Source organism: Centropristis striata, chromosome 18 (genome assembly GCF_030273125.1).
Source record: "Centropristis striata isolate RG_2023a ecotype Rhode Island chromosome 18, C.striata_1.0, whole genome shotgun sequence".
Classification (NCBI taxonomy): domain Eukaryota; kingdom Metazoa; phylum Chordata; class Actinopteri; order Perciformes; family Serranidae; genus Centropristis; species Centropristis striata.
The window spans coordinates 32,741,081-32,754,139 of NC_081534.1; the positions used below are offsets into that span (position 1 = coordinate 32,741,081).

The 13,059-nt window shown below is 36.8% G+C and overlaps 2 protein-coding genes across 2 annotated transcripts in view; both read right to left on the bottom strand.

The window, feature by feature from the left end:
• col12a1b (collagen, type XII, alpha 1b) overlaps positions 1–13,059 on the bottom strand; it is a 226,376-nt gene that overhangs the window by 209,095 nt on the left and 4,222 nt on the right. The window contains exons 2-5 of the mRNA XM_059355858.1: positions 11,159–11,275; positions 8,752–8,895; positions 3,263–3,322; positions 879–1,142 (exon numbers count right to left, since the gene is read on the bottom strand). Coding sequence (XP_059211841.1) covers positions 879–1,142; positions 3,263–3,322; positions 8,752–8,895; positions 11,159–11,275 — 585 coding nt within the window. The remainder of the gene's footprint in view (positions 1–878; positions 1,143–3,262; positions 3,323–8,751; positions 8,896–11,158; positions 11,276–13,059) is intronic.
• LOC131991721 (cytochrome c oxidase subunit 7A2, mitochondrial-like) overlaps positions 1–13,059 on the bottom strand; it is a 76,483-nt gene that overhangs the window by 45,728 nt on the left and 17,696 nt on the right. The window lies entirely within an intron of this gene.

Genomic DNA, 13,059 nt, shown 5'->3' on the forward strand with positions numbered 1-13,059 from the left:
TTGTCTGCATGAAACCATATGGGTTAAAATATGTGTGTAGATATATATATAATGTGTGGTTTTTGAGAAATGAATACAAAAGTAACAGAAAATAATAATAAAAAATAGAAACCACAAAAAAGAGTAAATATTGTAAATATTTTAATAATTACTTAATTTTGTTTTTATATTTCAGCATGAAACCATTTAGGTTACTAAAAAAAGGGGAAAATATATAATAAACTAATAAAATACAGTTGAATAAAAATAGAAACATAAGTAAATAATACTTGGTTTATAACTGGAAATAATAATAAAAATAGAAACTATAAAGGTGCATTTCATTTTCAATATATATACATATATATATATATATGTATATATATGTATATATATATATATATATATATATATATATATAACTTACTTTCATTTAAATGCCAGCATGTAACCATGTGAGTTACTCAGCAAAAAATAATATAATTTAAAAAAATAACATGAAAAATATAATAAATAAATAACATGATAAAAATAAAAAAGAGAAAATAAATGGTAAAGTAACAAAAAGATAAAATGAAAAGTATTTTATAACCATATATATAACTTTATTTATTTTTATTTGATTTGTCAATATGAAACCATGTGGGTTACTCAATATAAAAGGGGGAAAAAATCTAATAAAAAAAAAAAAATGAAAAGTCATAATTTACGAGAAAAAGCACTTAAACATGAATGAATATGAATTACTTCAAAATAAAAGAAAATTGAAAATCGTAACAACATTTTTTCCAAAAGTATTCCGTATAATAAATATTTTAAAAAACAACAGAAGAAAATAAGGTGAAAGTAGTGTAATATAATATAAAAATCTCCCATGATAGGCCATTCTAGCCGTGTACCTGTCATGGTGTCTCCTCCCTTGTACGGCAGCGATCCGATGGCCTTCAGCAGCGCCGGGCGCGTCATGTGTCTGTTGAGGCTGAACTCTGTCCGCGGGTCGCTGCCGTACTGGACCACGCCCACCCGGGTTTTATCCTCTCCGATCTGGAAAGCTCCGGCCGTCGCTGAGATGAAGCTGCGGATGTTTTTAAAGTTTGGCCTGCCGACGCTCCACGAGCCGTCCACCAGGAACACCACGTCAGCCAGGGCACTGAAGGAGCATTCTGGGAAATAAAAATAAAGAAATGTATTTAGGAACCAAACGAATATTTGCTACGACTCGTGTTCGGTGCTAGAACAACTTTCTCCAGTGGAAAAAACTGACACTGAATATAAACCAGGCAGGGAAACAGATTAGTTTGGCTAAATGTGTAATTTGTAGGAGACAAGGTTCACTTCATCTCTGGAGAACTGGTTTTTATTAGAATATATGGGACTGTAAGTTGCCTAAATTAAACCAGATCTGAACAATAATGGAACTGCCACATAAAAGTAATAAAGGCTTCTGCAGAATTAAGGTTTCGGCAAGTTCATTTCATGGTTAAATGAGCCTGGAAAAGCCCTGCAAGTCTGCTTAATTTTCATATGACTTTAATGGTTTTTCTTATTCAGATTGTGTGTTTTTTTTATGTTTGTTTATTAGCAGGATTACAGACAAAATACTGGCATTAAGGCTTGGGTGGTAAAAAAACCCAACAAGTAATAAAAACTAGCAAACTCACTCTAAAAACGAATTAAAACTCACTGAATATGAAAACAAAAATCCCCTACGAAATTAAAACTAAAACTGATGAAAAATCCCAAACTACTATAACCTTAGTTGTAACTCACAAACACAAATACCCACTTGGGGAACATAGGTTTTTTTTTTTAAAAAAAAGGTCCTATGTTCCCCGCTTGGGAACATAGGTCCCTTTTTTAGAAAAAAGGTCCTATGTTCCCCGTTTTTCCCAAAAAGGGTCCTAGGTTCCCCTGTAGCAATACATACCGGGAAAAATAGGACCCTTTTTTAGAAAAAAGCGTCCTATGTTCCCAGTTTTTCCCAAAAAGGGTCGTATGTTCCCCGCTTGGGAACATAGGTCCCTTTTTTTAGAAAAAAAGGTCCTATGTTCCCCGTTTTTCCCAAAAAGGGTCCTAGGTTCCCCGCTTGGGAACATAGGTCCCTTTTTTTTTTTTTTTTAGAAAAAAAGGTCCTATGTTCCCAGTTTTTCCCAAAAAGGGTCCTATGTTCCCCGCTTGGGAACATAGGTCCCTTTTTTAGAAAAAAAGGTCCTATGTTCCCCGTTTTTCCCAAAAAGGGTCCTAGGTTCCCCGCTTGGGAACATAGGTCCCTTTTTTTTTTTTTTTTTTAAGAAAAAAAGGTCCTATGTTCCCAGTTTTTCCCAAAAAGGGTCCTATGTTTCCCGCTTGGGAACATAGGTCCCTTTTTTAGAAAAAAAGGTCCTATGTTCCCTGTTTTTCCCAAAAAGGGTCCTAGGTTCCCCTGTAGCAATACATACCGTCTCATACAAAGAGGGGAACATAGGACCTGGGGAACATAGACACACTCCCCTGCTATACACCGTATACCCCAATGAAATGTTGGAGGGGTATGATGGTATGAAGAAATGGACACCACCCAAGCCTACTGGCACTATTTTCATGAAGCTTGGTGGAAGGGTGTAACATTGGCCCTGGAAGAACCATTTAAGATCCCAATCACAGGGCGGAAACATTAATTATTTTTCAATCTGTTAACATGGGGAGATAGGCATGGCCTTGGTGGACGTTTGCCCTCTCAGAGTTAATTATTTCCTGGTTGTTTTCCTTTTTGGTCAGACATATTAGATGTTGAATCAAACTGTTGTAGGTGGAGGTACGGAACTCTCTGCTTTGCCCTACTTTCTGGGAGTTTCCTTGTAAATTTCCTCTCATGAAAAGAAGGAAAAATCAGCACAAGCTCGTCATCTCGTGCAGAACTGGGCCAGGGCAGCAGAAACAGCAGCAGCGGCGCTCTTGTAAATCAGCCTCTGTAATGGTTTCCACTGCTCTGGTCTCTGCAGGGCTGGGCTCCCCCAGCTCCAGCAGCAGCTTCCAGCCCCACCTACGACCCCCGCCTGCACCGAGCATGTGCAGCTTCCTCCACATTGGCATAATTGGCCGGCCGGGGACCAAAACGATGACCGAATACTTCAGAGATTTATGGGGGCCTAATTCTGATTATTGCTATACAATGGGGTGTTGTGCGTGAGGAGCCTCCGCCCAGCAAGCGGGGAAGAAGGTTCGAGAACAAAAAAGTGGAAAAGTCCAGCTCATTATCTCAGCAGTGAAAGCTCTCGTCAAATTAAGATTCAAACGAACTTACTGACTGAATCTGAAGGGTCGGGTTTTCTGGGAGTTTCTCTTGTGCCGCCACTCGACTCAACTGAAAGACAAAAACATAATCATGTTAGAGGCAAATCAGATCCTCACGAAATGTTATCCTCTATCTATCCTAAGAAAAAAAACATCTTAATGTTCATGTTATGAATCATTTTCCGTCACTGTTTCTCTTCAACGTATGACAGACCACTGACAGCGGACCAAACCCGTCTTTTCTTTCCATACATGAGATTTTTTTTATTTTTCTCTCATCTGAGGGATTCTTGTGCAACATTTCCTCCTCGTAGCTACAACGAACATGCAAAAAGAGCAAAAAGTTGATGTCATGGTTTCCGACAGATTTCCAGGGAATCTCCCGAGCTCGGAGGGTTTCTCAGATCATCAGTGTTTGCTGCCGTGCCAAGCAGGCGTCCCCACCAAACTGCTGCCATGACATTAGTGAAGACCTCTATCATCACTGGAAATCTGGCTCACTGCTCATTTCCTGATACATGTAATGTGAAATGAGAGATTTTACTGGAATTTTGTGTCTTTTAACCTGCTAAAACTGCTCTTTTCTTGTCTTATTAGGGACCGAGCACTAACGGTGCAAGGACCCTATTGTAATTGAAGGGATTATTATTATTATTCATCTCCCAAATGAATCGCCTTTTTGGGGCCTTTATCATATTCAAAAACTCCTGATATTTGGAATATACATAAATCTCTTGTGAAATTTACGTATTCTAGTGGTCCCGGGAATGGGCGTGGCACAATGGCTCACCAGCGCCCCCTACAAACTTTTCTACCGTGAAGGCATTACTCCTACCCGTTAAACCCTATCCACTTCTAACTTGGTCAGTGTCATCATGAGGCCTTTGGGATGAAACATACTCGAAATCTTGACTGACCGTCACACTATATGGGCGTGGCATGGCGGCAAAATATGAAAACACGAGACTGTATAACTTGACTATACATTGTCCAATCTGTCCCTAATTTCTCACAGGTGATGAGGGTCCACCTCTGAACACACCCACATGTCAATATTGATACACTGTCATTGCGCCCCCCCACTGGCAACAGGAAGTAACAACTTTTATGCCTAGCCCCAGCAGCAGGTTTCACGTACAGACACGAACTTTGGTACACACGTGCTTCATGTGGAGACGCACCTAAAAGCCTCTTGGACCCATACCTCACACCAAACCGGAAGTCCGCCATCTTGGTTTGAAAATCGCAGCATTCATTGTTTTTGGCCATTTCCATGTTGTATACTTTAACGAACTCCTCCTACAGATTTCATCCGATTTACTTCAAACTTGGTCAGTACCATCACAAGGCCTTTGGGATCAAAAGTTGTATAAATCTTTACCGATGGTCACACTATGTGGGCGTGGCATGGCGGCAAAATATGGCGTCTCGCCATAACACACGAGACAGTATAACTTGACCATACATTGTCCAATCTGTCCCAAATTTCACACACGTGATTAGGGTCCAGCCCGGGACACACCCACGTGTCAATATTGACACACAGTCATAGCGCCCCCTGCTGGCTACAGCAAGTATTATGTTTTACACCTACCGCGAGCACAGTGGTAGGAGACACGCCATTTTGGATGCATAGGGACTGAGCCCACATCGCCGCGTCCGATGTGCCCTCCCCTGACGGCGCCTCCCCCGATGGCTCCACTCTGCGAGGGCCCGTTCAGTACTGCGCGCAGTCCTAGTCTTTAGATTGAATCCCTACTTCACCACCCAAATCAGCAGTTCCTAAACTTTTTAACTTTCTTTCATACCTCCTGTTGACCCTTAATCATAGACCTTACTTTGGACAAGAATTGTCAATGGGAAAGGTTTTAAGAGGATCCCAGTTTGAACAATATCAACGACAAAAAAACTAAAATTTCATGACCCATCCTGGCTACCTTGGGACTCAGTCCTCAAGTTGGGATCCAGTGATCTAATTAAGGTCTTTTGTCCATCACAGTGTTTGTTTCCCAGCTAAAAAACACCAACGCTCTAATGAAAACGCCCAGCTGGGAACGCTTTGGAGGGACCGTGTTGTCTTCGGCTGAGTCACTTTGATTGTGTCTGGTTGCTATCATGCGGAATATTCGAACAAATACAAATGTCGGCACGAGTTAGAGTAATTGTTCTGGCCCATTTCTGGATAAAGGGAAGGCTGAAGCACATAGATACAGAGGATGGACCTTGTAGTCTATGAGCGCCATACCATTGGTCCAATGTCCCAATAGTCCAAAAAAAGAGTGTTTTTTATGCCTGAACCTAACTATTCCTTAACCACAGCATTGTAACACCATAAAACATTTTTTAAGAAGCATGTTGGCGGTTAATGTTGATGGACTTTTGGGCCATTGGAGCCATGTATCTAGTCATGGGACCAGTCGGAGGTCGGAACAATAAACTGTCCCCATTCTATGTGGATTTATGAGATTCTGTGGGTGAGGAAAAAATCATAAAGGGTACCATTGTTTGAGTTGGACGGAGCCAAAATTCAACAAGTATTTTCGTATTGTGTCATCCCTTTTCAACTGGGATTGGACGGCTGGGTAAAACTTATAGTTTAAATTTTATAGTATAAAACTTATAGTTTTATCCAAAGTTGGACATTTGTGAACATCATTTGTGAACTCTCTGCAAGTCGAAAAAAGGTAACGATCAGTGCAAAATAGACATTTGCAGATAAAAGCATTTTTAGCATAATGCTACTACACTGGCCTCAGGAAAATAAGTTCAGGGCTTATCTTCTACAATTTGGGGGAAAGTCTTGGCTGATCATAAAATAAAAAAATACAATACGACAACTGAAAGCTGGATAAAGGAAAGGCTGAAGCACAAAGGTAGAGATGTCCCATTGGTTCATTGTCCCAATAGTCCAAAAAAATGAGTCCTTTCTTAAATAGAAGTGTTTTTGTGCCTAAACCTAACTATTCCTTAACCACAGCATTGTTACACCATAAAACATTGTTATTTTTTTACGAAGCACATTGGCAGTCAGTGTGGATGGACTTTTGGGCCATTGGAGCCATATATCTAGGCATGGGACCAGTCAGAGGTTGGAACAATAGACATGGCTGTAAATTCAAAACTCTGGAACCCTGTAGGCATTTTGTGGTAAAAGTGTTTTTTTGGTTGTTCCTATTTTATTTTTGTTGCGCTGAATCCAAGCTGTAAAAGTTACGGTTTAGTCATAATTACTGATTAAATAGCATAATGATTGATTAATCGCCTAATATTAGAAATGGGGGGCATCCATGGCTTTTATTTAAGCCAACGTTGTATCTTTCTGACAAACACAGAGGTCACAGGACCTCTTTAAACCATAAATTACACACATTTTCCCACAATTTTCGCCTAAACGATATAGTTTATTTGATCCCTGTAGGATCAAGTAACATTAGGGACCCAAAAACCAACAACTGCAATACTTAATAGACCCTGTCAATTCAGGAAAGGTATAATATACCCATACTATTTCTTTGGGAGGTTATTGTGAGCCTTAAATTTGAAGTCAGTGGCTCAGGCCAGTTCACCTCCATTCATTCTTTGGACCAGCATTAAAAACGACCAAACCAATTGTCTAGAAATAATGGTAATATTATACTTATACTGACACAATGCCAATTTAAAAAAAAGAAGAGATGACTAAACAGTAACTTTTACAGCTTGACATCTGGCAGAAATGGATTCAGCACATAAAAATACCAAGAAAACACTTTTACCCCAAAATGCCTACCACCTCATTTACCACCCTCTGAAGGGTTTTTCCCAAATTTGGTCCTGACTACAATAAATTGTCCCCGTTCTATGTGAAATTATGACATTCTGTGGGTGAGGAAAAAATCTTAATGGGTACCATTGTTTGGGTTGGACGGAGCCAAATTCAACAAGAATTTTCATATTGTCTCATTCCTTTTCGGCTGGGTAAAAGTTATGGTTTTCCCCAATGTTGAAACAATTCTGAACTCTCTGCAAATTGAAAAAAGGTACAACGATCAGTGCAAAATAGACATTTGCAGATAAAAAAGCATTTTTAGCATAATGCTACTACACTGGCCTCAGGAAAAAAGTTCATGGCTTATCTTCTACAATTTGGGGGAAAGTCAAAAACTTGGCTGATCATAAAATAAAACTACAACACGACAACTGAAAGCTGACATTAGGGACAAGACAAGATAACAAAAGGTGTTTTCAACATAAAAATCCATGAAATAGAGAAGGGATCAAGTGCACCATTTAGGGGGTCATTCCATCAAAGGGATTTTATGATTAAAGTCATGAAGCCAAATACTTTCCCCCACATTGTTGATGATAAACTCTTAACTTTTTGGCTTGCTAAGTAACTATTTAATTTTGTCTTATCAAGATGTCATCCCAATATTCTCCAGCTGTTGGAGAAACTATCTCACCATTTCGCAACTCTTCTGGGACTTTTTTACATGACATACTTTTTGGGGAATACATTTCTTTCAATTTTGACTGAATACAACTGGTTAAATGTCAAATTTCAGACATGATGTTCCAAAATAGCCTCTTAACTCTTTGATGCACAACATGGGTCTAAAGTGACCCGACTAAGTTTTTATGTTCTATATCTTTGCAATAAATTGATTTCATCATTCAGTGTTGCAGGTTTTCCTCAAATAACTTGTTTTTTATCATCATACATGAATAAAAACCCTCTTTTTTTTATCACTATGCTTCTAATGCACAAGGTCATTTTTGACCCATGTTGTGCATTAGAAGGTATTTAGTATTATCTTTACATGAACACACCACGTGAAATAATTAAATTGCGTCACGCCGAAAATGTATTTGTTGCGTCGACGTGCGGTTTTCAGTTTTCAGAAAAAAGTGTTACACAACCAGGCCAAATACCAGATAAATATGGAAAGAAGATTAATTGCATGATATTCACAGAACTGTTCACTGTGATGATTTTTTTTTTTAATAAAACGCATTTGGATATAGACCGTACAGTAAAATATTACATTACAAACTTCTGGGTCACGTAAACCTGACCAATTAAATATTAAAATCAAATTTAGTTCTTGTGCCCGTTTTTCCATTTGGTATTTTTGATCTGAGCCTAATATTGAAATATGAAAAAACAAGCATTTTTTTTCGTTTTTTTGTTATAATAAAAAACAAATAACAAAATAACCAGTCAATTTTTCATTATTTGATTTTTAAATTGCCAATTGAAAATGGAAAGAACAAATGAAACACGGATTCAGAAGCCGACTCTTCTCTAAAAACAGTTGTTCATGTTAATTTGTCCCCTCTTTTGGTGTTTAACCAGCCACTTTGGTGAAGCAGCTCGTCATCAGGGTGACTTCCTGCCAAAAGTGACCAGCTGCAGACAAATTTAACAAGCATTTGGTTGGAGGTCTGGTGCTACTTAACAACACACAGCCACACACACACCACACACACAAAAAACACACCAAACACTCAGTGACTCACGTGTGATCTGGCCGGAGACGGGCAGACTCTCCTCTGATCCACTGTACGCGGATATCGTTACGGCATAATCCACATCTGGACTAAGGTCTGAGATGGAGGTCTTAGTCGCAGATGCAGGCAGAGTAAATTCTTTTGTTGGTTCATCTGCAAGAATGCACAAAAGTCAGAGGGAAGCCATTAGGAAAATATTGCATTACTTCATTTCTCCAAGAGTCAAAACAGGGTTTCAAGAAGAACCTGATTCCGACTGTTGACCTGAGGACTGGAAGAGCCGCGTAAACACACAGCAACACTATGATTCAATTTAATGAAAACTTTCCGCATTACTATGAATCAAAACACATCATTTTAACCTTTAAATACCCATTTCTTCCAGCAAGTCAAGCATAGATATTTATCAAGATGAATCCTAATCTTCAAATAAACAGGTTTTTATTCATTATTTATGTGTTTATATGTTGATTGAACTATTTCAGATATTTCTGATGCTTATTTTGCAGTTATGAAGGATAATTAATGTAAAAAGACCATTTAAATTTTTACAAAGTACATTAAATAACACCTTAAGCCTTAACTTGTACTTGGTATGACAATTACAAATACTGAAATACTTAAAAGTATCTTAAATTAATTGAATTTGAATGAAGACACTTTTTTTTGTACTATTTGCCTCCTTATAGTTAAAGTGAGAAACCAATCATTATTTAGCCATTTATTGGAACCTTATTAGCATAAAATTTTGTAATTTCAGGTGTATTGTGGTTTTCTAAAATATAAAAGCTATTAAAAGCTATTCTTCCCAGTTTAGATTATTAATAAACAGCATTTAATCGAGCAAAAATTAACTTTATTTGGTCTTAAAACGGCAAGAGTGTCAGTTAGAACTGAAATATGCAAGCTAATATTAGGTCTGTTAGTCAAGTAAGCTTGTTCATTTGGTTAACAGTAACACTAACACTTGAAAATGATTGAATGTAAATACAAAAACTAATGGTATTTCTCTCATTAAGCTGGTTCAGTTAACAGTACCTAAAAAGTTACATCTGAAATTGACAGATACATAAAAATTACACCTGTCAGTTACTGAATGTAAATATGCAAGCTAACGGTAGCTAACCAAAGCAGCTCGCTGAAAGAACGAACTTACGTGACAGTAAAATCTGATATGATAAGCTCACGTTAGTTATGTCCGTTAGCTAGGTAGGTTCACTAACAGTATATAAAGTTTCATCATGAAGTTATTAAATTAAGATAAGAAAGCTAACAGTGTGTAAAAGATACTAAATACAGCTAAAGTATGCAAGCTAACTTTGTCAGTTACCTAGTTAAATTAGCAATCATTAGGCATCAGTTAAATCTGAAAGTTTTTGAATGTTAATTTGCAAGCTGACTTTATTTTTCAGCTAACAGTATGTAACAGATATTAAATGTTAATATGCACGCTAATGTTACTTATGTCAGATAGTTGACGTTAGCTAAGTTGGCAAACAGTAGGCTACAGATAAGTCTTAAACGTTTATGAATGTAAATATACAAGTTAACATTAGTTATGTCAGTTAGCTAGTTAAGTCAACAAACAGTGTGTAATATTTGAATTGGATAGGTTTTTAATGTTAATATGCAAGCTAACATGAGGTTTATCATATAACTAGTCAAGTTAGCGAACTGTGTGTAACAGATATTAAATATTAATTTGCAAGCTAACGTTAGTTCTGTCAGCTAGCTGGTTCAGTTAGCTAACGGTAGATATAGTTTCACCTAGCAGTTACTGGGTGTAAATGTTTTATTGCAACTAATCTCTAAGTAGAAACTAATCTATGTTATAACCCGAGTGAACATGCATTTCATATACACTTTTTGATGAACTTTTTGTAACTAAAGTTCACCAAATTACAAAAAGATTGTGAAACCAGATCCTGGCTTTGTGAATCGGAGCATTGTCATGTTGAAGTAAAGGCCTTTCCCAAACTTGTGCAACACAATTGGTAGCACACTATTGTCTATTAAGTACTATTGTATATTGTATATTGCTCATATTGTATATTGAAGCATTCAGATTTAGACAAACCCTGAAAACATCCTATACTGAGTTAAATGTATATCTGATATGACTCCTGGCTGTTTTTTCCAAAACCATCTGTGCTGTTTAATGAACTCTGACAGACTATACATCCACACTCCTGAGCCAAATTAATGCTGACGATTATATATTGCAATGATAATGTTTTTTCAGCCTTTCTTTTTATCATTAGAGCTCCCGGAGCCAAACATGTGTCTGCAGAAATCTCCAGATAATTGCGGGGAGTGTCGGGTCTTGCCGGGCAGACTGATGTCTACGAGGGTTTATGACACTTGTAATGTTACGGGGCTCGGCAGGACATAACTCGCAGCTTTAATGAGCACCCACCTGTGTCTGAGGTCACTTGTATTCTGTAGCCCTGTATCCTCGACTGCGGTTTGCTCCAGAGCATTTGCACTGTGTTCTCATTTAAAATCTTAAACCTCAAATCTGACGGAGGGTCGACTGTGAAGAGAAAAGCAAACACAGTTAATCCAGCAGCTTAAGGAGGGGGGATGTACTTTAATGTGAAGTATAAAAAAGGATTTTCCCAACAGTCAACACTTCCAGGGTGAAGTTTGACAAGTTCACTGTTGGAGTAAACAACACAAGACAAACCAAAGTACAGATGTGAGGAAAGCCATTTTAGAGACAAAAAAAATGACCTCCGTTTGAGCTTGTGTGGCCAGCAGCCACTGTCAACAACTCAAGCAACAACACACTGAGACAACAAACACAACACAACAACACAACATTACCATCTCAGTTTAGAACATTCAAGAAGGAAACACAAACAGGGCGGGAAGATTTAAGACTTTGGTGAATTTTGGCTGTGACCGAGTCTACGGAAGCAAAGAAATGCCAGTTTAAATTTCAGGTTTTGAGCTTTCAAAGGTATTTTAGGTTTATGTTTCTTATGTAACTTACATTTTTTACGGAACTTACGTTTCTTGTGTAACTTACTTTTTCTTTTACGAAACTTAAGTTTCTTGTGTAACTCACATTTTTTATGGAACTTATGTTTCTTATGTAACTTACATTTTTTAAATGTAACTTACGTTTCTTGTGTAACTTACATTTTTTACGGAACTTACGTTTTTCTTATGTAACTTACATTTTTTACGGATGTTACGTTTCTTATGTAACTTACATTTTTTACGAATGTTACGTTTCTTATGTAACTTACATTTTTTAACGGAAGTTACGTTTCTTATGTTACTTACATTTTTTACGGATGTTATGTTTCTTATGTAACTTACATTTTTTACGGATGTTACGTTTCTTATGTAACTTACATTTTTGAACGGAAGTTACGTTTCTTATGTTACTTACATTTTTTACGGATGTTATGTTTCTTATGTAACTTACATTTTTTATGTAACTTACATTTTTAATGGAAGTAACGTTTCTTATGTAACTTACATTTTTTTATGTAACTTACATTTCTTATGTTACTTACATTTTTTATGTAACTTATGTTTCTTATGTAAGTTACATTTTTTTATTAAACATAATTCTTATGTAACTTACTTTTTTTACAGAACTTAAGTTTCTTGCGTAACTTACATTTCTTATGTAACTTACGTTTCTTATGTTACTTACATTTTCTTTTATGTAACTTACGTTTCTTGTGTAACTTACTTTTTTTAACGTAACTTACGTTTCTTGTGTATCTTCCATTTTTTACGGAACTTACATTCTTTAAGTAACTTATGTTTCTCAAAGAATTTCTATGGATCTTCAGTGGCTCACGATTTTTACGGAACTATCCAATATCAATAAATTGCATGGTTTTAGGATACTCAGATTGAACTGGTTATTTTTCAGAGGTAAAAATTAATCTTAAATGGCTCAAATTGGATTATTTTTTCAATATTGACCAGAAATTTGATGAAAATTTCAGACTTAATCCTGACTATAAAGGACAAGTAATAAGGCCTTAATGTAATCATTGGGACCATTGTCCAATCAGGTTAGGTTGTCATGGTCACATTTAAAAAAGCAACTTGATTTTTTTACTTTAATTCGTTTTTTAGACCCAAGAATGACCAGTTCAATCCAAGAAACTTAACACTGTTCCATTGGACGACTAAATTATTTAAAATTTAAAATTTGATTTAGCAAAGATATCAAGTCTTTGAAAGAGCAAAACTTGAAAGTTTTCCTGGTAAATTCAAACCACATTGGGTTTAATTGTTTGAAATGTAAAACTTCTATCATCATGACCTTTCTTTGCTTCCATATGGGTC